The sequence below is a fragment of the Protopterus annectens genome, chromosome 9.part0 (assembly GCF_019279795.1).
Source record: "Protopterus annectens isolate FY-2018-M chromosome 9.part0, PAN1.0, whole genome shotgun sequence".
Taxonomy (NCBI): Eukaryota; Metazoa; Chordata; order Ceratodontiformes; family Protopteridae; genus Protopterus; species Protopterus annectens.
The window spans coordinates 1531665922-1531692228 of NC_056743.1; the positions used below are offsets into that span (position 1 = coordinate 1531665922).

Below are 26307 nucleotides of genomic sequence, written 5' to 3' on the forward strand. Positions count from 1 at the left end.
TTGATATAATCAGTCAAGGCTCCCCTCAATATCAGGAGCAGACGTTTGTAAAGCCTCAGAGGATGTGCGAGAAGTCGAATCCATGCCAGCCTCTATCAGGGTCACGTCAAAAGAATCCAAGGCAATCACTGGACAATCCCTCTGGGCTTTCACTATCCGAGAGAAACGTCCTGGGGAGGCTGGACAGCAGCTGCATCAGACCCAAGTTTTTTGGCCTTTTCCTTGGCAGATGGCGGACCCTCACTATAGGAAAATTCTACCATAGCATCTTCAGCAAACAGCTAAAGACACTGTATTTTTAGGTAAATAAAGAGGAGAAAAGAATACATAAGGCCTTAAGGATAAAAGCCTGACATTTAGAAAACTGCTTAGTGTCTTGGAAAGCAACCAAACAAAAAATACACTGGTCATGGTGGTCTTTATGTGGAATCTGCCTCCCAAACTGACATTTTCCCTTTCTGAACGACATGAAAACAACAACACAAAATAAAACCGAAAAATAAGAAACCTCAAGAGGGCACTTGTCTGAAAATGCAGCTTGGTAACCAGCACAGCAAAAGGATGTTCAGACCGATGTTCAATTATGGTATCTGAACTGGCAAAGTAGTTCTGAGAGTGTGCATCTGTATGGCAACCTTATGCCCTATATCTCACTCGGGTCTATATTACATTTTTGAAAGTTTCAAACATCGAACACCATATGGTCGACACCATTTGAGCGAAGTTTGAAATTTTGAAAATATAATAAAAAAAAAAAAAACTATACTTACCCAAATGCTATATGCAGGGGGACAAGCCCCCCTGCACCCCCCACACCCCCGCTACTTAAATATTGCTACTCAGAGACCACATTTCCGTGTTACGTGCACATTTCAACCAACCGGGTTCACTCACTACACGTTCGCCGTTTACAATTTTCAATCACGCGATAGGAACTCAGGGAGCATACATGTGATGTACGATGCCTACAAGTACTAAAAGGCTTTGGTATACTGTCCGGATATTGGGCTATCCTCGTCAGTAGATCCCTTAGGTTATGAATACTGCAATAGTGATATGGAAGGACATGCACTGTTCTAAATATTGGTTCACAGTCATAAAACAGATTTTGTTTGTATGTTTCCTGCATACATGGACTTAAGACACAGGGAACCTAAGCACTGCACACCCTCAGGTTGAGTATCCTAGTAAAAGCAAACCTTTAGCTATTAGTTCCACGTTACACACCTACATGTTCTTACTGCACTATTTAAAGGCCATTCTACATCCACACATTCAAAATATTAACACCTTAAACTGAAGAGTAAAACATACCACCATTTTCATGCCAAATACAAAGTCTAAATTTTCTATACTCATGTAATAGTAGTTTCAAGTTGCACACAAGTGACTTCTGAAAGGAATAACTGTTTAATACAAATTCTGTAGTAATTTACTTAGGTACCTTAACTTGCTTTCCCTTTCCACTCTTCTGCTGGAGTTGTAGTTTCACATCATCCTCCTCCTCCTCCTCTTCATCAGAGTGCACCTATTCAAAAGTGAAAGTAGAGCTGTGTGAAAAGAAATCAATTATGAAGTACACAAATGCATGCAGATATTCTCACCTTGGAAAACTTTTTTTTAACAAGCAGACCACATCCCTCTTCTCCAGTTCATACATACTCTGCTCTTACACTCAGAGTATTAGAGCATTAAATTAAGACATATGCAAGGTAGATGCCACTGTCCGCTTCTTAAAAGCAAGGAATGATCAATAACAATTATGTACAGGGACATGGATGATTATACACAAGTGAAAGTTAAGTACTGAACATATTACACCTTTATGATTCATATCTGTCTACATCTTCTGGACTGGTAGTCACAGGCTGCAACCCTTAGCAAATACAAAGCTCTACCAAGTTCACACTCCTCTCCTCACTTATATCAATCACACAACCCAATTCTCCAGACCAAGTTCACGTCTCATCTTTTCCTTGAAGGAGTTTAGCAATACCTTCAATTATAACAGCCTCAGATACAAATGATGAAGTATCTCCATGTGACAAAAAGGATGAAAAAGACCGGGTGAGTATGTTGAAGTGAACCATTATGATCATCAAGCTCTTAAAATAACAGTGGTCATATACTGATCAATACTGCAGTATTCCTTCTCTCCTTACCACCACCACCCCTTCTCTGATTTTTCCTCACTTTTTCCTCATGGAGCAAGGATGAGCACTTTCTGCCCCCACCCCCCTTAGCTGACAAGTTTATTTGGTCTCAGGCCTCTTCAGGATTTACGCTCATACTTCTGTTTATATACCCTTATGACCATAGGCTTAGCATTCAATACATGGCTCTGTGAAAGGTTTTGGCTTTACTACTTCAGCCAGACGACCAGGTTATTGGCAAGACAACCCAACAGTTTGGAATACTAAGAGTGATCAGCAAGACATCGACAGACATGCTAAGTTACTACAACTGTTCTTTATGACAAGTATATAACGTATGAACTTTGTACTTCTTGTAAAGGTGTTGACTCTGGTAGAACACTCATCCATTAGGAATTATTTCAGGCTGGGTCAAAGTGTTTGACAGGACAGGACATTGTAGCAGTCAATCTGCCCTTCCTGTGCAACCTCTTGTGGCATTTTCTTCATGAGAATGCCTCTTCTTAGACCTTTAGAATTAGAAAACAATCAAACACAAACTACAAGGATTTTCCAATTTCTTCAGTAGCCTGGGACCCAATATACCCATTTATGTCCTCACCCTGGGGTTCACAAAACAAAGGACTGATCCTTACATTTGCCTGCAGTTCTTCATAGGTATTTTTGTTAAAGGTTCTAATTATTCACTGAGAAGGGTTAATTTGGCTATTTCTATCATCAAGGTTTAAGCCCTTTTCTCTAGTATTCTTTAGTCAGAAGAGTGCTCTGGAAATGTACCTTTGTACTGAAACCTGTCCTAAGAGAACATGTACCTCTGCGATATAATTTTTTATTGGAGAAATTAACTTTTGCCACTACTTGAACCTGCAGTTTAAGCATAAGCTCTAGTATTTAGCCTGTTTTTTTATGCTACCACTTCTGTCAAAAGTATTTCTCAACTACATGGTTTGTTGAAAAAATTCGTTTTACTTCTCAGGAAGCAATGCATCTTGCATGCCAAGATAGCCTTCATGCCAAACGCTGCAACAGATTTAACTCAAACAGTCTGAGTAATAGATTTCTTTCTACTGTATTTTAATAAAGAATATTATAGGCTACTTTGTCTTAATGTTCTTAGGCAGTTTAGGGTTTGTCTTGGTAAACCTAATGATACCAGAAAGGACAGCCATTATCATTCCCTTGCATTTGTAGAGCTGAACAAGTGTCCAATGTTTTTCTGTGCAGCTAACTTTCGAAAGCATTATTGTTTGCTGTACAAGGTACTTTAAATATCTGCCTGGCAAACAAAACAGTTATGTACTCACCATAACGATCGATGTATGTGGTCCATCCCGCCTACATTCCGTACTCACGGGTTCGGAGCAGAGAATCGGCTCTGACTCAGCCAAATCTTTCTAGCATGAACTCTCTAATTGGTTGGGCTAACCCGGTATCCCAGGGTGCACCTCGCCCTAGCCCCAGATCTTGTTTGCAATCATAACAATCATAACACTCATAACCCATACGCGAACACTAGAAGAAATCCAGCCAGATAGGGGAACAAATCACTGACCTTAAAGGGTCCTCTAGGAAGGGGGCAGGTGGGAGGGTACATAGGAATGTAGGCGAGATGGACCACATACATCGATCGTTATGGTGAGTACATAACTGATGTTATGTGATCCAATCTCACCTACATTCCTTACTCACAGGACAGCGTCCCCAGCACCTCTATCCTGGGAGGCTCATAAGAAGATACTCCTGAGAACCGTGGAACCAAAGGAAGCCCGGCCCCTAGAAGCCACGTCCAGCTTGTAAGGAGTAATAAAAGTATTGGGAGAAGCCCAAGTGGCTGCAGCATAAATATCATCCAAGGAAAGCCTAGCATGGAAAGCTACTGATGTAGACATAGCCCTGGTAGAATGAGCCTTGATGGGAAAGGGTAAAGTTCTGACTGCTGATGAGTAGATGAATGAAATACAATCTTTGATCCATTTAAAAATTGTGCACTTGGAAATAGGACAACCTGCTCTGTTCTCTGAAAAGGACACAAACAGTTGATCAGATTTCCTAACATGCTTAGTCCTATGTAAATAAAATCTCAGTTGTCTGTGCACATCCAACTGATGAAACCTAACACTGCTTTATTGGAAAAGGTTGGAAAAAACAGTGGTAACTCAATAGATTGATGGAGATTGACAGTGGATGACACCTTCGGAAGGAAGGACGGGTTAAGCCTCAGGGAAACTCTGTCCTTATGAAAGATCAAATACAGAGTTTTAATGGACAAGGCTTGAAGTTCTGATACCCTCCTGGCTGATGTAATGGCTATCAGAAAAGCAGTCTTCCAAGATAAGAATTTTAAGTCGCAAGTAGCAGCCGGTTCAAAGGGTGATGACGTAAGAGCTTGTAGTACAAGGTTCAGGTCCCATGGCAGTACAGGCTCAGAAACTGGGGGATGAAGTAACCAAGCGCCTTTTAGAAAGGCTTTACAGTACTTGTGGCCCATAAGAGAGGGCTCATAAGATGTGTGAAAATTGGAAATTGCGGCCAACTGTACTTTAATGGTAGCGGGCGTGGAGCCCTGACGGAACATGGTTAAAAAATCCAAGACCGACGGAATAGGGGCTGTGAAGGGATCCAACCCTTGGGCCTAAGCCCAAATGGAGAATCTCCTCCATTTGCTGGAATAAATCTTCCTGGTGGAAGACTTATGAGAAGACAAGATGTGCACCACTTCAAGAGAAAAGGAATGTAGCCTGACTAGGGATGGAATTGGAGCAGCCAGGCTGTCAACCTGAGGGTTCGCAGGGATGGATGAAGTTGTCCTGACATGTGAATCAGGAGGTCCGGCACTGGGTCCAGAGTCTACAGACCGTCCAGTGCGTACCATTGAAGGAAGGGGAACCATACTTGTCGAGGCCAGTGTGGAGCAATAAGAATCATCCTGCTTCCCAAGGATATGGCTTTCTGTATCACTTGACAAGAGGAAATGGAGGGAAAGCGTAGACCAGGAGGGCCAATCGTGAACTAGAGCGTCCCTGGGTGATTCCCCCTGTGGGGGGATCAGAGTGAAGTACTTGCTGCATTTGGCATTGAGGGGGCTGGAGAAGAGATCGCAGCAAGGCTGACCACACTTTTTGAAGATCTGAACCGCCACTCGGTTGTTCAGGGACCACTCGTGAGGCATCAGAATAGCTCTGCTTAGCCTGTCCGCTATCACGTTAGACTTCCACAGAATGTGTGTTGCCACTAGAGACCGTTGGGAAGACACTGCCCACTGCCACACTCGCATGGCCTCCCTGCAGAGGGGATAAGATTTGGTTCCCCCCTGCTTGTTCAGGTACCACACTACGTGTATGTTGTCAGAGTCTATTGCAATCATTCCCACAGGGAGAGAGTCCTGGAGTGCTTGCAACGCCAGAAACACCGCTCTCATCTCCAGAACATTGATGTGCAAGTGTACCTCGTGGCCTTACCAGGTGCCTTGGACCGTCCTGCCTAGATAATGCCTCCTCACCCCATCTGGGAGGCGTCCGTGGCCACTGGAGACAGAGGAACCAAGCTCCTTCCTCTGTCCAGATTGGAGGAGCGTAGCCACCAGAGGAGGTCCTGTCTGCATCGCTCCGTGAGAAGTATCAAGTGGGAAAGAGGAAATTTTTGAAAGGACCACTGAACCGACAGGAGCCACTGTAGAATCTGCATGTGCAACCTGGCCAGAGGTACCAGCATGATGGTGGAGGCCATGGATCCCAAGAGCTGAAGAACTAACCTGGCCTGAACTTTCTTGAGGGGCAACAGTGTGTGGATCTGAGACTGCAACACCCTTATCCTGTCCTGTGGCAGAAAGGTGCGCATTTGAATAGAGTCTAGCTCTGCGCCTATAAAAACAACACGCTGTGAGGGCTGCAAGGCAGACTTTTCCCAGTTCAAAGTAATTCCTAGACATTAGCAAAGTGAGATGGTCATCTCCCTGGCTTGAACGAGCAGATGTCTGGTGGGGGCGGCGAGAAACCAGTCCAGATACGGAAACATCTGGAATCCTAGACGTCTCAGATGAGCTGTCACCACTGCCAAACACTTGGTAAACACCCTGGGGGCTGTGGTGAGACCAAATGGCAGGGCAAGAAACTGGAAGTGAATGGCTACTAGCCGGAAGCGTAAATAACTCCTGGATGCCTTTTCCATTTTTATGTGGTAGTAGGCATCCTTGAGATCGATGGAGCACATCCATACTCCTTTCTCCAGCAGTGGAAAAATGGAATGAAATGTGACCATTCGGAACTTGGACTGAGATCCAGAATGGGTCTCAGGTCCCCTGTTCTTTTCGGCACCAAAAAGAGTTTGAGTTCCTGATCAGACATGGTCTGAGGGGACTGGTTGGATGACTCCCTTTTCCAGCAGATTTGCCACTTCTAGTGCTGCTTGATCCCATTGACTGGGTGGGACGTCCGGGATCCTACTGACTGGAGGGGGTGTCGACGCAAAGGGAATAGTGTAGCCTCCGGTAACTATTCGAAGCACCCAACGATCCTGGGTGATGCTCTCACAGGCTTCCGAATGCAACAGAATTTGGCCCCCGACTGGCTCTGGAATAGCACAGTCAGGCAACACCTCAGGAACGCTGGAAGGAAGAGCCGCGAAAGGAATCACGGTTTCCCGAGTTGCGGGGGGCCCCCTCTGCCTCTAGGACGGCGTCTTCCAGAATAATCCCCCCCCTGCCTTGAGCCGTGGGAAAGGACCTCAGACTTTTTGAACCACATTTTCCCTCCTCTCTGAGCCTTGGGATAAGGCCTAGAAGGGAGAGAAAAATGGGCGCCTACGGCAGAAAGGATCTTTCCCTCCTGTTCGCATCTGGTGAGAGTGTCTTTCATTTTGGGTCCGAAGAGAGAGGACCCATTAAAGGGGGCGTCAGTGAAGGAAGACGTAAAGGCCTCTGCGAAATGACACAGGCGCATCCAGGCTTGCCTTCTGAGAGCTACGCCTGAGCTAGCTGCCCTACTCTCCCCTTCGGCTGCATAAGATAGGAGCCACATGAACGATTTGACAATGGACTCTAGGGTAGACAACTGGGCATTAACAGTCTGGGCTACCGCCTCAGGCATGTTAGCCGTCAGAGCATCTCCCAGCTCCTTCAGATCTCTTTGGAGCAGAGTGAAATGACAGAGGTAATTCAACAACCGTAAGGTGAAGGTCGCCGAAGACCGGGTACGCTTCCCATACCGGCCCATACTCCTGGACTCCTTGTTAGGAGGGTGGACTAAAGCAGAAGCCTCTGCAACTTCCTGCTGAGTGGCTGCCACCAAGGCATCTACCGAAACCCCTTTGGTAGGAAACTCTTTGCCCGGGGTAGCAGACAATAACTTGTTTGGATGTCTGGGCACCGGTTCCACGGAATCAAGGTTCTCCCACACCCTTCGACAAATCAAGTCCAGGAGTTCGAAGGGTGGAGACACCCAGGAGGCGGTGGGTTGAGCTCCGAAGGCCTTGAGGAATACAGACTCCTCCTCAGAGTGTCTTGGAGGGCCAGTCGCCTCTCTGTCTCAAAATCTCCAGGATGTCGAAGAGACATCATCGAAGGACGACTGGGGGGACCACTCTGATTCCTTGAGGTCGGTATCGGAAGTGAGCGACTCGTCCTGGGAGTCTATATGCTTCCTCTTGCATGACTTCTTACTGGGAGGCTCCTCAGGCAGAGACTCTGAGGGGCCCTCAGAAAGAAGGGGACCACTCAAGGGGGTATCCCCAGACCTTCGGGCTCCGTTGTCCATGGAGGGGGGCCATCAGAGGCTCTAGCCGGGGTGTAAGGGGACGGAATGACCAATCCAGGTGATGTACCTGACGACCTGGCCAGGGCGCTCCTCATGGCCTCGAAGGCTGGTCCCCCCGGATCCGAGGACCGACCAGTCTCAGAGACCATAATCGGAGTCTAGATTCCCCGAGTCGAAGCACCGAGAGGGAGGCTCGGAGCCGACAGGAGTCCCGAGGCATCCCCCTTGGGTCCGACTGAGGAAACCAGAGTGCCGAAACCAGAGGATGGAGCAGACCTGGTAGGAGCCGAAGACGGCTCAGACAGACTCGCCCGGGGTATCGGAGCACACACCAGAACAGCACTCGGCGAGGGACACTCCACCTCAGACAACACATGGGTGTTCGGAGGAGGAATCATCGATACAAGCATGGGAACCAGCTCCGGAACCGACTTGGTTGGAGCCAAAAATAGTTTTGCTAACACTGGCGACTGTAGGAGCCTCTGAACCACCCTATCCACATCCAAATCAGACAGCCTAGAGGATTTGGAAGAAACAGAGGGAGATCTAGATCTCCCGACTTGAGACTCATGCCTGACACTAAGTGACCTGCTCCGGAAAGGTTCCAATAATATCGGAGCCAAGGTCGACCCCAGTACAACAGATACCTCCTGCAGACCAGAGGACAATGGAGACGAGGCAGTATCCATATCAGAGTCCTTCTCCTTCGGCCCCGAGGGTAATGAAGCAGAGGATGCATTTCCGAGACCTTCTCCTTCGGCCCCGAGGACAGTGGAGCAGAGGAGGAAGTATCCAATTTACAAGCCTTCTCCGATGGCTCCGAAGAAGCAGACGGAGCCAGAGATCATCTCTTGGCCTTAGGAGGCTTAGACTTGGTACTAGAAGGCGGGGACAACTCCAAGGCCTCTTCAAAGGAGGGCTTGATCAGACCCTTCAAAATCAGTTTTTACGTTCCTGCAGTACCCTAGGGCTAAAAACATGACAGAAACTGCAGGACTCTTGCAAGTGAATAGCACCAAGACAATAACAGATGGAATGCCCATCTGTAATGGACATTTTATGACCACATTTAGTACACTTCTTAAACCCAGAGGGTTTATGTTCCTTCAGTTCTTTCGACATGGCAAGCAACCACGCCACACACAACCGACAGAGTCAAACACTAAAGGAGGGCGGGAAGACAGACAAACACTTGACAGGACAAGGAAACTAACTTAAACGCTTCCTAAAAACAACATTTTTAAAGCACTAACACAACAGCAAATCACAGCCAGGAGGACACATGAGAGGACTAGGTCCTCTAACTTAAATGGGCCTAGCCCGCGAAACAGTAGGGATACCACAACTCTCAACCTCACTCAACAATTTCAGCACGGATAGCTATGAAAATAGCTTTTGTCAAAAGGAGACAATTAAAATACTAAAAGTATTTTAAAAGGGTACTTAGCCACAGCCAAGCGAGACCACGTCCTAACTCTACGAGCGGCAAACGAGATCTGGGGCTAGGGCGAGGTGCACCCTGGGATACCGGGTTAGCCCAGCCAATTAGAGACTTCGTGCTAGAAAGATTTGGCCGAGTCGGAGCCAATTCTCGGCTCCGAACCAGTGAGTAAGGAATGTAGGTGAGATAGGACCACATAACATCACTTGTTACAAAAGGGCAACAGCTACTTCTTTATCTTTTGTTGAGATTTATGTACCTGCGACACTGATACTTTACAAGTGTGTCGTAAAGCCTATGTTATGTACACAACCATAACATTAGTTCTTATATCACTGTTGCTGTATTCCAAACTTTAGAGGGATTCCCAAAGCTTAAGAGGTGTGAAGAGTGATTGGAAGAGAAATAAGAAAATTATCTAGTGACCATAGAGGACTTGTCTGGCAAAGGTAACTCTAGATTTGTTAAAGACATCCAACTCTGTAATGTCTGATGAAAGTATGCAGAGAAGACCAAGTAATGGCTTCACAAATTGCTCTAGAGTCCACCCCCCTGTAAAAAGTTCCAGATGAAACCACTGGTCTATTAGAATAAGCCTTTGCTGGACAGTGAAAAAATAATCACTCAGAGTGCAGCAAAAGAAAATGGATTTAGAGATCCAGTTAGCAATAGTTTGTTTTGAAGCTGGGTTTCCTAACTTGGAAAGAGAAACAATTGGTCAACTTGTGGACACACAGTCTTATCCAGACAGAATCTGATCAGTCTGTACACATTAAGAGAATGAAAAATTATTTCTTCCTTATTTTGTGGATTAAAAAGAAAGTGGGAAGATTTATGGCCAGATTGCGATGCAGTTCATTTACTTCTTTAAGCATGGAGTAGGGATTGGCCCTTAAAGACCATGTCTTATGTCTTTATGAAAAATAAGGAAGGGATTGTTATTGGAGCAAGACACTCACTTGACAGATTTGAGGGCTACAACAAGAACAGTTTTCCAAGTACAAAATTTGAGAGACAGTAGCTGCGTGTTCAAAAGGAGCAAGTCTGAGTTTCTCCAGCACAAGGCTGGTGTCCCAAGCAGGAAGGATAGCTTTCCTAGAAGTTTCAAGTGAAGTACACCTTTTAAGAACTGTTTAGTCTTGCCAGAGGCAGAGTATCCAGAGACTGGCATGCAGATATGACTGAAATGTGTGCCTAAAGACTGGTATGCTAGGCTAGATTGCAACAGCTTACACAAATAATTGAAGATCAGTGGGTTATTAAGCATGTATTGGGTCTTTTGTTTTTCACTCTGACACTATATAGCAAATCTTTTTCCATTTTGCTATGTAAGATTTTCTGGTACTAGTTTTTCCTGCCTCCAACAGAACCTTAAGCACGTACTCAAACAGCATTCTGATCCCCTTTAGGTGCCAATCATCCATAACTTCAGAGTGAGGGATAACCGCTTGGGATGAAGCAGTGAACCACTCTCTTGTGTGAGCAAGTCCACTGTGGATGGGAGTTTTTTTATGATAGCCCATGGTGGGTCTATATTACATAATCGAAGAGACTTCTTTGAATATGTAATCATTGACCACTAAACATCGAAATGGGAAAACCACGAACAGCCAAAACTGCAAATTTTTTCCTAGGGAATAAATTCAGTTGGCCATTCCCAGAGTTTACCCTTTATCCCAACGTGCAGCGATCTTGGAGTTGGTATACTTAGGGGGTGTGGGGGGCAAAGGCCCCCACTTAAATTACATTTGAAATGTTTGTCATGTTTGTATGGCCCCGCAAATTTTTTCCCTAGGAAAAAATTCAGTTTTCGCATTTCAGTGTTTAGGGGTCGATGGTTACATATTCGAAGGGTCTCTTCAATTATGTAATATAGACCCCCCCCCCCGGCTAGGTGGAAGAGAAGGGGGGACCAGTACTGCCTTGGCTGAACAGGAGTCACCAGCAAGATCTCTGGATTTTTAGTAAGACCTTGGGAAGAGAAAGTGGAGTGAAGGCATACTAGAACCTCCCTTTCCAATGAAAGGCCATTGCTTCCATTTTCCAAGTTTGAGAACAGTAGGTCCTGGTGCAAAAGAGAGGAAGATGTGTGTTGTCAAAGGAGACAAAGATGGTACAGCAGTGCAACTGATCACTTGCAGTATTCCAAAAGTAGACCTCCCCAAAAATCACAAGGCGGCTACCAGGAAAAAAGTACAGTTATGTAAGAATTTACCATAACAGTAAATGTCTACTAATCGCTGCTGCAGTTTTCTTAACATATGGGTTTTCATCCACTAACGTCAGGCTGGGGTACTGAAGCTTTACCTTCCTGAGGGAGTATACCTGATGTGTCATTGTCACTCATATATTTGGTATATAAGCAGACATGCACGAGTTCCTTCGGCTATCTCCAAACCGGAGAATGAAGACTACTGAAAGGAGACTTTTCAGCTAGGAGGGGCAAAGCTGGAACAGTGAACTCCCCTCAAAACAGGAATGAGGTGACAGCTCACTACTTAAGGAACACTGGAGACTAGGAAGAGAAGAGGGGAAGGAATACTGCAGCAGTGGTCAGTAGAACATCTACTGTAATGGTAAGTTCTTACACAACTGTACTATGTCTGGAATGAAATCACTGTTGCAATTTTCTTAAAATACAAGTGACTCCCAAAGCTGGAGGAGCTAGAGAAAGGGCGGTTGGCTAATGGGAGACTGAGCTGTCCAGAAATCCAGATAGAACAGAGCTCGCAAAGGCAGCATTGGACCTGAAGAAAAAAAAAAATCAATCTTGTAGTGCTTGGTGAAGGTGTGCATAGAGGACCATGTGGCATCTTCTAAGATGGAATTGACTTCAACACCCTTGTGGAAAGCACCAGAAGAGTTAAGTGCCTTAACAGAGTGCATTTTTGAGCAGGAAGACAGCATTTTACCACAATGTATATAGCAGAGAGAGATGGCTTTCAATATCCACAATGCAATAGTTTGCTTTGAGGCTGGCTGGCCCAGTTTGGAATCCAAAAGACAAAAACTTGGTCAGTTTTTCTGATGTTTTGTACAGGTATGACCTCAGCTGACTGTGAATGTCTAGAGAGTGCAGAACCCCCCCCCCCCCGTTCTTTGTTTTGGGACAAAAGGAAGGCAGGCAAAAAAAGCCTGACTGAGGGACAGTTTGTTCCTTGTGGAAAATGAGAAAAGGTGGAAAAGCCATGAATGCCAGAGTGCCTGAAATTCAGGCACACTGCAATCCGAGGTGACAGTTTTTCAGTTGCAGAAAGTGTGTGTAGCAGAGGATACTGACTTGAAAAGGGGCAATGTAAGTTTTTCCAGCACAAAGTTGAGATCCCAGAGAAGAGAAATAGGTGTTCTTGGTGGTTTAAGATGCAGGGCTCCCATCAAGAAAAGTTTGACCTCTGTCTGGGACATGACAGGAGGGTCAGAGGCAAGCAGGAATTAATGGCAGACAGACGGACTTTAATGAAAGAGTAGGAGAAATCAGACTTTAAAAGTTTGCAAAGATTCTGAATGACAGTGGGAACCCCTGATAACAGTGGATCCAGGCTGTTTGTAGCACCAAATATTGCAGCAGTAGGTCTCCTGGCATTCTTTATGACCAGAACCACCTCCTGAGAGAAGAGAGGATTCTGATCTCCAAAATGCACATCATCCACAAAGTGAGGCAGAGAGTCTAGACTGGGATGGAGAAGTAGACGTTGTTGTGTGACCAGGTCGGGTTGCAGCTTTTTCTTCCAGTGGTTTCCCTTGGATAGATGGAGTAGTGGGAAAAACCAAATTGTCTTGGCCAGTAAGGGGGCAAAAGTAGAAGATTTGGTGCTTCCTTTTTGGCTTTTAAAAGGGTTCTTGGAAGCAGTAGCAGAGGGAAGAGGGCACAGAGCAACCTCCCTGAACACTAGAAAGAAAAATAGTCTGTCCTCCAGGCTACAGTAGAAGGGATCCTGCTGCAGTACTGAGGAAACTGGTGGTTTACTGGGGAAGTAAAAAGATTTATTTGTGGTGCACCCCACAGGTGTCGTATTATATTGAAGACCTGCCTGTTCTGCCTGTTCAGGGTCTATTCGTGATGGTTCCCCAGAGACCTGGCTTAAGGAGTCCTCCAAGCACATTCTCTTGAAAGGGAGACCATGTATGCAGCTGTCAAACTCATGTTTGGGGGGGCTAGTTGTCATGCCTCCTGTCCTAGCCTGCACAGTGGGGTAAGACCTTGTGCTCTGTTTAAATACCACATAACTGTGGTGTTGTCAGTGTCCACCAAGAGTGTGCTACTTTTCATAGGAAGGAGAAGATCTGCAGAGCTTATAGAAGAGCTCCTTTCTTTTAAGTTGATGTGCTCCTTCAGAAGTGGAAAAGGCCATTTCCCTTGCTGAGATCCTGTCCACACCTCCATGCTCTGTCAGAGGCATCTATGGCCTCTCCCCTCTGCTACTGCTTCTAGGAATCCCTTTTAAAAGCCCAAAGGGAAGTGCCAAAACTTTTACTTTTGGCCCCTTACTGGCCAAGACAACGTGGTTTTCCCTCGTACTTCACCTGTCCAAGGGAAACCACTGTAAGATAATGCTGCAACCTCTTCTCAGGAGGTTGGAGAGAGGGGCTGGAGCAAAAGGAAGACCAGTGTTGAGTGTGACCAGTTTCTCTTAACACAGTAGGTCATTTCTGAGGCAAGGTAGGATCAGGAGCAGGATATCAAGGAAGGGGATGAGAATGTTGAGACCATAAAGACTTCAGGTACCACTGAATTTTCCTCGTGCAGTCTGCCCAGGGGAAGCACTGGGATAGTAGCTGCGCTGTGTAAAGAACAAACGGCAAAGCAGCAAACTGAAAATGTGAAGAGTCAGAAATGAATCGGAGGAATTTTATCCAAGAAGATTGAATGGAAATGTGAAGGTAGGCATCCTTTATTTACAGGGATGCCAGAGGGGCATGAGGGAAAATGAAAGGGAGGATGATGGGAAGAGAGCATTTAGAAAGAGGTGACTTTCAAGAAAGTGCTTAGAAGAGAGAGATCAGGAATGGGCCTCCACTATCATTTCTTCCTTGGTACTAGAAAGACTGCTGGAATAGAAACCTTTTTCCCATCAAGGAAGCGGGTATCCTTTCTATGGTGCTCTGATTTAGTAAGTCCTAAACTGGATTGAACAAGGGAAGCTGTCTGACAGGTGGAAAAGTAATACCCTTTATGGATGAAATGCTTTTCCCAGGTCATGGCACAGCCTTCTTTGAGGACAGTCTGAACCCATTTGCCTGTAGTTAGCATTTCCCAAAAAGGGAGACACTAACAGTATTTCGGAGAGAGGTGTAGAAGGGTTGAGAAGAGGGAAGGGTTAGTTGGGAAAGTATTCACAGGTTTTGCTTCCAAAGGGATGCCTCCCCAAAGGAGATTCCCTGTGAAGTTTACTGCAAATCTTTTCTCGATGTTTTTCATCATCTGAGTATACCTAGAGTCCTCTTAAAAAAGTGGACTTGGCTGGGTAATTTCTAAGACATCTAGGGACTGTAGAAAGTATAATCTACCTAAGTCTTTCATAGACTTGCCTTGCCTTTGTAGGACTTTGAAGAGACTTTCAGCCTTTGGACCAAACAGATCCATGTTTAAGGGTGAATCTAGTACTTCAGAACGGAAGTCCTCAGAGATGGGCTGACTGCACAATCATATACACTGTCTGATGACCAAGCCCATGGCAGCGACCCTGGAGGAGGCATCCATAGCATTACTGCATTTTCTGCTGTGCCTTTCCACTTGTGTAGCTTGAGACAGTGAGGTCTGCATTTGCTGCTTACAATCCACTGACTGTGGGTCTGGCAATCAACACAGAATACATTGCAGTGCCTGCATTTCTTAAAACAGAAGACAATGGAGAAAGGGAAAAAAAACAGCAGCAGTACCCATTTACAATCCCCATTACACTTAAAATAAACAAGAAAACTTTACTTAATAGCATGCAAGGAAAAACGTACACCACAAAAATAGTGCTATTAAAAAATAAAATGGATTTCTTTACTTGGTTAACTTTCTTCCGATTCTTTGCCTCCCCAAAGCATTTTCCTAACATTAACAACATGAAACAGCATATATTTTACAGTCCCCACAAGTCCAACAAATTCTGAAAGTCTAATAATTCCACACTTTCTTGATTTGTCACATTTCACAAATATAATTACTGCACTGTAATCCCACAAGTTGTTACTGGTTTTATTACTGCTCATCTCCATCTCCCAAATCCTGTCTCTGCGTCATTTCCAATGCACTCTCGATTCTACTAGTCAACTCTTGTGCTCCCTCAAATACTTGGTCATTTTGGTCTGGTACTCAACAGCTCTGAAAGCTAGGGTGGAAGTGTAGACCTTCTTCCCCCGTTTATCCATAGCCCTACTATCCTCATCAATGGAAAAGGCATTAGCGTAGGGAAGCAGTTTACATGGCTTATTCAAGGAAAGACTACAGCAGTCAGTTACAACATTCTCACACAGGTATTTAAGGTTAGCAGGCACCTTACAACAGAATATGTCTGGTCTTTTAGGTGTTGCTGACCAAGAATTAAGAGCTGAAGACAGACTGGAAGGCATCCTGATATGCCTCTAGAACTGGATGGACCGGAAAAGAAAGTGGAGTGCTCATTTCCAGAAGGCTATAGTATCTCTTCTGCACATCAGAGATTTGCATTTGATTGCCATTTCAAAAGGCATTGTCATGTTTTGACTAGTTTTTCTACAACAGGCTTCTTTAATAGGAAGAATCTGGAGAAAAGGAGTTCCCTTCATCCAAAGCGAGCTGAGGTGGAAGATGTGTTTGTGAGGAGAAATCCAGAGAATGATCAGAGTCTACATCTTGTCCATCCTCGGAGGAAGAATATTGGGCATGTACTTGTGGGTCCTGAGGCAGCTTGGGTCACAAAAGGAGGCTTCAGGGCCACGATAGCTTTAAATAAGCCCTGGGAAAAGTCAAGCCCTTTGTCCTTAAAAGATGGAGGTGAGGTCATGCACCTAGTTTTTTTTCTTTTTAGGTGACGCATCTACCTGAATATTTCTCGGAGGTTCAGACTCTCGGTATACTTCAGAGTGCCTGGATCCTCTTCCCACACTAGAATTTGGGAGACTGAAATCCATCTGAAATGATTACGCATGGTTCCTCCAAGGTATCCACTATCTCAAAGACCTCAAAAGCCATATCGCAATCGAGTGGGGGTCTTGGTAGCCAGCAACTGATAGAATCTCTGATGAACCCACAGGTTCTACAAACTTAGCAATTACATCCGACTCGGAAATGTTAGACTGAATATGATCTGAAGTTTCTTTGGCGAAAGGGCAACATAGGGTGCTTGGGATTCCTCCATCATTGTCTGATCAAAACATTTCATAGGCTATGTTTCAAGGAACGTGCTAAGGGAGAAAGTCTCAACTTACAGGTTTTTTGAACACATGACTGGCAAATAAAACAGAAAAAGAAGTTATGTACTCACCATAACGTTCCATCTGAGTAGCTGATTTCATTTGTCAGCAACCTGTAGGTATCGGATCCGACCGGGATCCAAGCCGGCAGCTTTCCAAGCTAGAGATCCGAGCTAAAAGCTCCTCCCCCTTACCAATAATGCCCTGCCACCTCCTTCCAATCCCCAGATTGCATTTGCCCATCTACATAATCTCACCATGACAAATCAACAACCTGGAGAATCCTAACCCAAGAATTAACAAATGACCTGGATAAACCATCCTAGTGATAAGGAAACCAAAGAACCAGGTTAGGGGGAAGGCGGGAGGGTCGGTTGCTGACAAATGAAGTTACCTACTCAGATGAAACGTTATGATGAGTATGCAACTTCTTTATCAGAAATAGTTAACTTCATTTGGTCATCAACCTGTGGGACAGAGTCCCCATCTACCAAAAACTTGGGAGGTCCTCAAGGAAGGATATTCCGGAGCACTGCAGAGCCAAAAGCCACCCTTCCTCTAGACACTGAATCCAATTTATAGTGAGAGATAAAGGTATGAGAGGATGCCCAAGTAGCAGCAGAACAAATGTCATCTAACTGCAGATGAGATACCAGAAGTCCTAGCAACTAATGGAACTGGATCAACCACGCTGAGAGCTTGAGATCGACCAGGTTCAGGGGCTTCAATCCCGAAGGATGACATATTAGATCCAGGATGGGATCCAAGATCCAGAGAGGAGCTACAAGATGAGACCGCAGGCACGGGAACCAGGTTTGACTAGGACAGAATGGGGCTATGAGGATAATCTTGTTCCCAACCGACGAGCTTTCTGTAAGAATTTTGTTATCAGTGGCAGAGGAGCATAAGCATACAGAAGACCGGGTGGCCAAGCATGAACTAGAGCGTCTCTGGGGCTCTCCCCCAGAGGGAGAATTAGAGCGAAAAATTTGCTGCACTTTGTGTTGGAAGGAGACGCGGAGATCTTAGCAAGGCTGACCCCACTTGCGGAAGATCTGTTTCGCTACTAAGGGATTCAGAGACCACTCATAAGGCAAGAGGAGGGTTCAATGGACCGACCCGGAATGTGCGTTGCTACCAGAAAACGGTTGGTGGATATCGCCCAAACTCTCATGGCTTCTCGACAAAAAGGATAAGATGTGCCCCCCCCCCCCCGTTTGTTGATCTACCAGACCACCGACATGTTGTCTGACTGAATCACAATAGTCCCTGAAGGGAGAAAGGCATGAAGAGCTTGCAACTCTAGAAGCACCGCTCTCACCTCCAGAACACATATGCAGAACGGTCTCTGTCCGAGTCCATGTACCTTGAACAGTTCTGCCCTCATAATGCCCCCCCCAACCCAAGGTGAGAAGCTTCCATGGTCACCGTGGCATGGGGTTGCTGCATAACAAATGGTCGCCCTTCCCAAATCTCGTGGGAGTGGAGCCAACACAAGAGAGAATTCCTGCATACTCTGCTGAGAGGAATTGGCAAGTCCAACAGATGGTGAAGGATGGACCACTGAACCTGTCATGTCCACTGGAGAATCCTCATGTGCAAGCGGGCTAAGGGTGCAAGGTTGATTGCCACTGCCATGGACCCTAGAACTCTCAAGACCAACTCTGCTGACGGGGCAGGTGACTGGAGAAGGGCTAAAATGTGTAAGGTCAAACTGTGAAGTCTGACATCAAGAATGCCTTGGTCTGAAGTGTGTCTATCCTGGCCCCTATGAATTCCAAGACTTGAACTGGTTGGAGGGATGACTTCAAGTTTATGGTGATCCCCAAATGGGATGCTAGAAGTAGGAAACAATCCCTGGCTAAGCAGAGTAGATGCCTGGTGGGGGCGGTCAGGAGCCAGTCATCTAGGTAAGGAAAAACCTGTATTCCCTGATGCCTCAGGTGGGCCGCTACAACTGCCATGACCTTGGTGAACACCCTGGGGGCTGTGGTGAGACCGAAGGGAAGGACCCTGAACTGGTAATGACTGACCCCTAGCTGGAAGCGGAGAAATCTCCTGGAACACCTGCCCATGAGAATGTGATAGTACGCATCCTTGAGGTCTATGGAGCACATCCAGTCCTTCTCCTGCAGCAAGGGCAGAATGGATTGAAGCGTGACCATCCAGAATTTTTCCTCGGCAATGAAGAGGTTCATTACTGAAAGGTCGAGGATTGGCCTTAAGTCCCCCTACTTCTTCTTTGGCACCAAAAAGAACCTGGAGTAATTGCCTAATCCGGATTGCCCTGGGGGGACGTGCTGGATGGTTCTTTTTTCTAGCAGCTTTTTTACCTCTAAAGCTGCAGCCTCCCTCTGACTGGGTGGGACATTGGGGAGATGCCTCGAGTGAGGAGGCAGATTTACGAAAGGAATAGAATAACCTCTGGATATTAATCGAAGTACCCAGCGATCTGATGTTATGGACTTCCACTGGGCCAAGTGCTTCAAAAACACCCTCCGACTGCCTTCAGAGAGGAACAGTCGGGCAACCCCTCAGGGGTGCTGCGTGGGTCTATCAGAAAAGGGTTCCCGTGACCCAAAATTTTTCGGCCCCCCCCCCACTGCCTCTGGGCCGGCATCCACCTTGCCCCCTCTGCCTCTGAAGGACGAAGGGTCCGGAGCGTAACGGGACTGCTGAGACTTCCGGAACCACATCTTTTGTCCTCTCTGGTTCCTAGAAAAGGACCTCTGAGGAGCCAAGAAGCGGACTCAGATGGCAGACAGCGTCTTCCCATCTTTTTCTGAACCAATGTGTCGCGGACAGTCTTCCCAAACAGAGTAGAACCGAAGGGTGCATTCGTGAAGGATGCCTTGAAAGGTTCTGCAAAGTCACAAAGCCGGAGCCAGGCGTGACGCCTTAAGGCGATACCAGACCTGGTGGCTGTAGCGGCTCCTTCCGTGGCATGGGAAAGTAGCCGCATAGACGTGTTCGAAACAGATTTGAGAGTGGCCATGTGAGTCGAAAAGGTCCATTTGTCCTCGGCCGACATGGACTCAGGGGGAGACTCGGCATATTCTTTCACCAGATCCTGCTGAAGTCTAATTACATGGGCCAAGTAATTCAGCGACCTTATAGAAAAGGTAGGTGAAGCAAACATCCGCTTCCTGATACGATACATAGTCAGACTCCTTATCAGGGGGGGTGGATCGAGGAACTATCCTGAGCAAGTTCCCTCTTGGTGGCTGCCACCACCACCATGGCATCTACCAGGGAACCCTTACTCCAAGCCGTCCTATCCATGGGGGGACTGAGAATCCTGTCTGGCCTCCTGGGGATCCGCTCTACAGTGTCCGGTTCCTTCCACGCCCTGGTAGTGATGAGATCAACCAGGGGGTCGGCCAGAGGGGACACCCAAGAGGTAGACGGGCCTGCGAACGCCTCCAGAAACACTGACTCGTCCAAGGAAGGCTTTTGGGCTGACCACCCCCCTTTCAGGCGAAGCATTTCCATAATGTCTCCAAAGGAGACATCGGGGGGTGACCTGGGGGAACCTTCACCTTCTTCCAAATCGGTGTCCACCATGAGGGAATCAGGGGAGTCCAAGTGCCTCCGTTTACACTTACGTTTGTGAGGGACTTCCTTGGTGGGACTGTCAGAGGAGGGCTTACTAACAGGGTCATGTTCCACCAGTGGTGCAGGCTGGGGCTTCAACGCAGGCTGTCCCTGGGACTGGATGAAGGAAGACAAGCCCAGCTGCAAGGGAGTGGGGGCTGGATCCGAAGAAAGAGCAGGGGGTCTTGAACCTCTCGAGAGAACCCTCTCCACCACGTCGAAAGCAGAGGGTGAACCAATCTCTCTGGGCTCCGTGGTTAACACCCTTGGATCCGGCGCGGGGATCGGCGTCTGAGCGAAACGCTCGGACCAGAGAGGGAAGTTTGCTCCGACCGAAATGGAGCCCAAGACACATTGGCCCCCCCGGATACGACACAGATCTCGGCCCCAAGAGCTCGGATCCAAAAGGGGATCCAACAAACTCGAGGGCATGGCCGGCGTCGAGGTAACTATAACAGTCGGCGCCAACACCCCGGCCCTGGGACTCCTCGGATCAGACGGCTCCGAAACCCGATAATGGATCGGCGAAGGAGCTATCGGGGCAAAATGTGGGGCTGAATTCCCCCCCGGGGGGGGCAACAGCACTCCCATCTAAATCTGGGTCTGGAGAAAACACCGCATCATCCGGTCCATATCAGCGTCGGAGAGACTGCGGGTAGACCTAGAAGAGGCCGCCGAAGCTGCCTGGGTGGGCCGCCGCGACGACCTCTAAGATGGTCATGCCTCCTCCTCCGGTGAGAAGCGTGGAGAATTGAGCAGAGGAGAGGAAGGCCTAGAAATCTTCTGAGGTGAGGACAGCAGATTGGCAGGCGGGGCTGAGGGGACAGAGCCGGCATGCCACTTGTGGTTCCTATACCTCTCTCTTTTTCCCTTTCTCTCTCTCTCCTTCTTCCTAGAGTCCATCTCTCCCTGAGAAGAAATGGGAGGTTGAGTCCCAGCCAAGGGAGAGGGAACAGGCTAAGTAGCCGTGGCTGTAGCATTTAAGGGACAGGAGGAGGAAGCAGACTCCAAGGGTAGAAGACCCGCCAGAATCAGCTTTTTCCTCCTATCCCTCAGGGCCCGGGGGTTAAAAGCTGCACAAATTTGGCAGCACAAAGACAGGTGCGATACCCCTCAGGCAGAGGACGCACTGAGTGTGGCCATCCGCTGGGGAAAGCTTATGACCACACTCAGTGCACTTACAAAAAATGGCCTTAGAGGCCTTGGCCATTATACCACACACACACACGCCTCACAAACACCTAAGGGGAAAAAAGGGGGGCAAGTACTAGGCTTTAAACTAAGAGAAATGGTAGAGGGGTTTAAACTAAAGAGTTAACTGCTCACACAAAAAAAAAAACACAAAGGATTTTTATAAACTTTCCTACTTGCAAATCGCCTAAAGCTAGGAGCTCGAAAAACCCGTACTTGATAAAGCCGCGGCAAACGAGATCTGGGGATTGGAAGGAGGTGGCAGGGCATTATGGGTAAGGGAGAGGAGCTTGGAGCTCGGATCTCTAGCTTGGAAAGCTGCCGGGTCTGATCCAATACCCACAGGTTGATGACCAAATGAAGTTGTTTACTTCAGATGTTGTATTCACTGCCGGGGCCTAAACAAAAAAGGCAATTAGTGTGGAATATGCCTACTGCACTCACACTTAACCCTTCTAGCTGACATCCAACAGAAGTTTTAAAACACAGTCCAAAATACAAAAAAGGAGGTTCCCAAGGGTACTTACCAGAAAAATAAACCAAAGGAAGCAACAGTACCAACGACCTAACATAAATCAGTCCAATGGCTGCGTGACCTGCGCCTGGGCTGGCAGCAAGAGTCTAGAGAACTGCATGTGCATCCACATATATATATACTAACGCACATAAGCTGAGGTTATGTGTTGGATGTACAGCCTCGAGAAGGTAAAGTTTTGGTACCCTGGCCAGATGTCAGCATATGAAAACCCATACACTAAGAATATTGCAACAATGCCTTCAGTCAGCATATCCATCTGTGGCACTCCCATTTGTGGACAATGCCTTACAAGATCTCCTTGTTAATCATCCATTCACAGGGATCTTCCTTTGATTTACATAGAATAGCTGCCTGCTTTTCTGGCCTGCTCCAATCTGCACAGTCCATAAGATCAGGTGTCACTTCTTGTTTACTTACCGTAAGACCAGTGTGTTGTCTGTGAATACTCTTAAGGGATCTGGTTTCAAGAATACAAGATTTGTCAGGCCTGTGCTAGTACCTTCATCTCCTTCACACTTTAGTGCTATGATCTTAGGTTTGCAGGCCAACCCTTGAACTCTCAAGTTGCCCATCCATGCTGCAGATGCACTATCTGATGCATGTGTGTGCATCTCATGTTGTGGTGTCTAAGGTTTGAAGGGAAGATCCAGAATGAGCTTTATTATGCGATATCCAACACAGTATTCCTTCTTCAGGAAGGACAGGAGAGGAAAGTACAGTTTTGTACCTACCATAAATGTAGATGTTCGAGTGCTAATACAGCTGCAGTCATAACAGATGGGTTATCCTGCCGTCAGGCGGGTCCTTGGTCGGCCAAATTCCAAAGTCCTGGTCCGGCGTCGAATGTTGTCGCTTCCCTGACATCAGTGTGGCAGGGGTATAAAAGAACCAGCCAACGCCATTTTCTTCAGTTTTTCTTGCCCCAGATGTCAGGTGCCCCCAGTAGGAAGGCAAAACATAAATTTATGTAATAATGCAATGCAATATAATCAAAAAACAGTAGTTGCAAGCAAATACATCATAAAAGAATACCCCAATCAGGTTATATGAGGAGGTGTTAGCCATTAGGCCTGTCCCAAGAGGGGAAGGAGTGAGGGAAACCTGGACTGCAGCTGTATTAGCACTCTAACATCTACATTTATGGTAGGTACAAAACTGTACTATGTTCATCGTGCATACAGCTGCAGTCATAACAGATGGGTAGAATCCCAAAGCTAAAAAAGGGGTGGTAGGCACTAAGTGGAACTAGGGGGAGCAAGGATGCCCTGCAAGACTGCAGTGGCAAAGCCTGCTCTAGATTTGGAGTATAATGGTAGGTGATAGTGCTTGGAGAAAGTATGTACAGAACTCCAAGTGGCTGCTTCCAAAATATCTTTGGTAGGAACCCCTGTGAGGAAAGCTGCAGAGGTAGCTGTGGCCCTTGTGGAGTGAGATCTGATGCCTGTAGGTACAGTTTTACCATGACAAGAATAACAAAAGCGTATGCAGTGTGCTATCCATTTTGAGATTGTCTGTTTGGAATTAGCCTTCCCTTGAGCACCTGTAGCATAGGATACAAAGAGTTGCTCTGATTTTCTGAAGGGCTTTGTTCTGTCCAAATAATAACGAAGCTGTCTGTGAATGTCCAAAGAATGTAGTAGTCTCTCCCCTTTGTTTTGTGGATTAGGGTAAAAGGTAGCTAAGTGGATAGCCTGATTCAAGGCTACCCTGGATACTACCTTTGGCATAAATGAAGGGTTGGTTCGTAAGGAAACTCTGTCCTGATGGAAAATGATGAAAGGCTACACAGCCATGAGGGCTTGTAGTTCCGAAACCCTGCGTGCTAAGGTGATAGCCAGAAGGAAGGCTGTTTTCCATGACAAATATTGCAGTTCTGTTGAAGCAGCTGGCTCAAATGGAGGCAGGGTCAGTTTTTCTAGAATGAAATTGAGGTCCCAAGCAGGTACTGGTTGCTTCCTTGGGGGTCTTATATTCTTAGCCCCTCTGAGGAACTGTCTTAAGAGAATAAAGGAGGATCAGTGTTGTATTGAGCAGAAATGGCTGAGGCATGGATTTTGATGGAGGAGAATGAAAGTCCACTGCTTAGCATCTCAGCTAGGTACTGTAATATTTGAGGTAAATTCAGTACTCCAGGATTCTGACCCTTTTTCTGATTCCAACCACAAAACCGTTTCCATTTTGCGGAGTAGGCTTTTCTAGTAGAAGGCCTTCTGGCCTCCAAAATGACATCCTGCACCTCCTTGGAGAGTAGGGTCTGTTGTGAATTTAAGGAATCCTCCATGCGGCTAGATTGAGTGTTTTCAGCTGACTGTGAAGAGTTTTGAAGTTGTGCTGAGTCAACAGAAGAGGCATTAGAGGCAGGATCCATGGTGGGGAAATGCATCAGGCTCCTCAGGAGTGGGTACCAGTGTTGTTTTGGCCAGTCTGGAGCAATGAGAATCATCTTTGGTCTGTCTGCTCTGGCTTTTACTAGAACTTTGGGCAGCAGAGGAAGAGGTGGGAAGGCATAAACAGTCATTGTTGTCCAACTGAAAGAGAGCGCGTCCACTTTCCAGGCCTGTGGATGATAGGTCCTTGAGCAGAATTTTGTCAATTGGTAATTTTTGTGGGAAGCAAAGAGATCTATGTCTGGCCTTCCCCATGCTTGAATTATCTTTGTAAAAACTTGAGGATGCAACTTCCATTTGTGTGGATCTGTCATTTCTGCTTAGGTGGTCTGCCAGCGTTTTCCTTGCCTGGCAGGAACTGTGCTTGAAGATGGATTTGTAATTCCAGAGCCATGTTCCAAAGAGACATGGCTAGCCTGCACAGGGGATATGAATGGGTTCCTCCCTGTTTGTTTATGCACCACATCACTGTGGTGTTGTCTGTCTATCAATAGCTGGCCTGGATGCAGTAGGTCTTTGAAAGCCATAATAGCATTTTTTACTGCTAGCATTTCCTTTTGATTGATGTGTAGGTGCTTTTCTTTTTGGGACCATTTGCCCTGAATGCACTGATCTGTCATGTGTGCCCCCCAGGTGTAGTACGAGGCGTCTGTTGTGATGATGTGATTTGCTTGAGGCAAGCAGAATGGGAGACCTATGTTTCTTTGGCATGCTTGAGCCCACCACAGAAATTCCTTTTGGAGGCATGTAATCAGTGGTATAATTGTTTCCAAACTGTGGCTGTGTTGAGACCATAAGTTTTTTAGGTACCACTGAAGTTTCCTCATATGCAGCTTTGCACATGGGATTAGCAGGATGCAAGATGCCATGAATCCCAGAGCCTGCAGGATTTTCCTTGCAGTCAGCCTGGTGAAGGTTGCCAGTTTTCTGAAGTATTGCGTTAGTTGCCCTTCTTTCTCTGGCGTGAGGTAGGCCATCTCGGTGTTTGTATTCAAGCTGGCACCCAGGAAAATTATTGTTTGAGAGGGTATTATTCTTGATTTCTTTTTGTTGACTGTGTATCCCAGAGAGTTCATCAACTTTATTACAAACGCCAGGTGTTCAAGAAGTGTGTGTTTGCTGTCCGCTTGGATCAGGCAGTTGTTCAAATATGAGTATATTTGTATCCCTTGAAGTCTGCAGAAGGCAATTACTGATGCCAGGCATTTCGTGAACACTCTGGGCGCAGTAGATAAGCCAAAGGGCAATGCAGAGAATTGATAATGGGTTGAACCTGCAAGAAATCTGAGGTATCTTCTGCAATCTTGTCTGATAGGGACATGCAGGTATGCCTCCTTGAGGTCCAATGTTACCAGCCAAGACTCCTTGCCCAGCATGGGAAGAAGCTGCTGTAATGTGAGCATCTTGAATTTTGGTACGAGTAAATATGTGTTTAGGATGGATAGGTCCAAAATAGGTCTCTAATCTTTGTCCTTCCTTGGTACCAGGAATAGTCTGGAATAAAAATCTTGACCCTGTTCTTGTGCAGGTACCTCTTGAATAGCTTTCATGTCCATGAGAGCTGAAATTTGTTTTTGTGCCTCTGTCCTTTGATTTTGTGGCAGGTTTGGCATGTCTCTCATTTTTGGAAGGGTGTGAAAGTGGAATCTGTAGCCTCTGTCTATAATGTCTAGGATCCATTTGTCTTTTGTGACAATATGCCAATTTTTGAAAATGCCAGTTTTCCGCCTAAAGGTGCTGCCATTAGAGCTTTGCTTGGCATGCAAAAGGGAAAGTCATTGGTTCTGCTTTCTGAATGGCTGTGATCTATCCTCACCACCTCTTGGTGTAGGTGCTTGCCATTGTCTGCCTCTAAATGATCCTTGAGATT

At 46.4% G+C, this 26307-nt stretch overlaps 1 protein-coding gene across 1 annotated transcript in view; it reads right to left on the minus strand.

Moving 5' to 3' along the window:
• Positions 1-1413: 1413 nt before the first annotated feature.
• The window catches only part of LOC122810967 (ataxin-8-like), a 215135-nt gene continuing 190241 nt past the window's right edge, over positions 1414-26307 (minus strand). Inside the window, exon 6 of the mRNA XM_044082494.1 lies at positions 1414-1528. Coding sequence (XP_043938429.1) covers positions 1433-1528 — 96 coding nt within the window. The 3' untranslated portion in view covers positions 1414-1432. The remainder of the gene's footprint in view (positions 1529-26307) is intronic.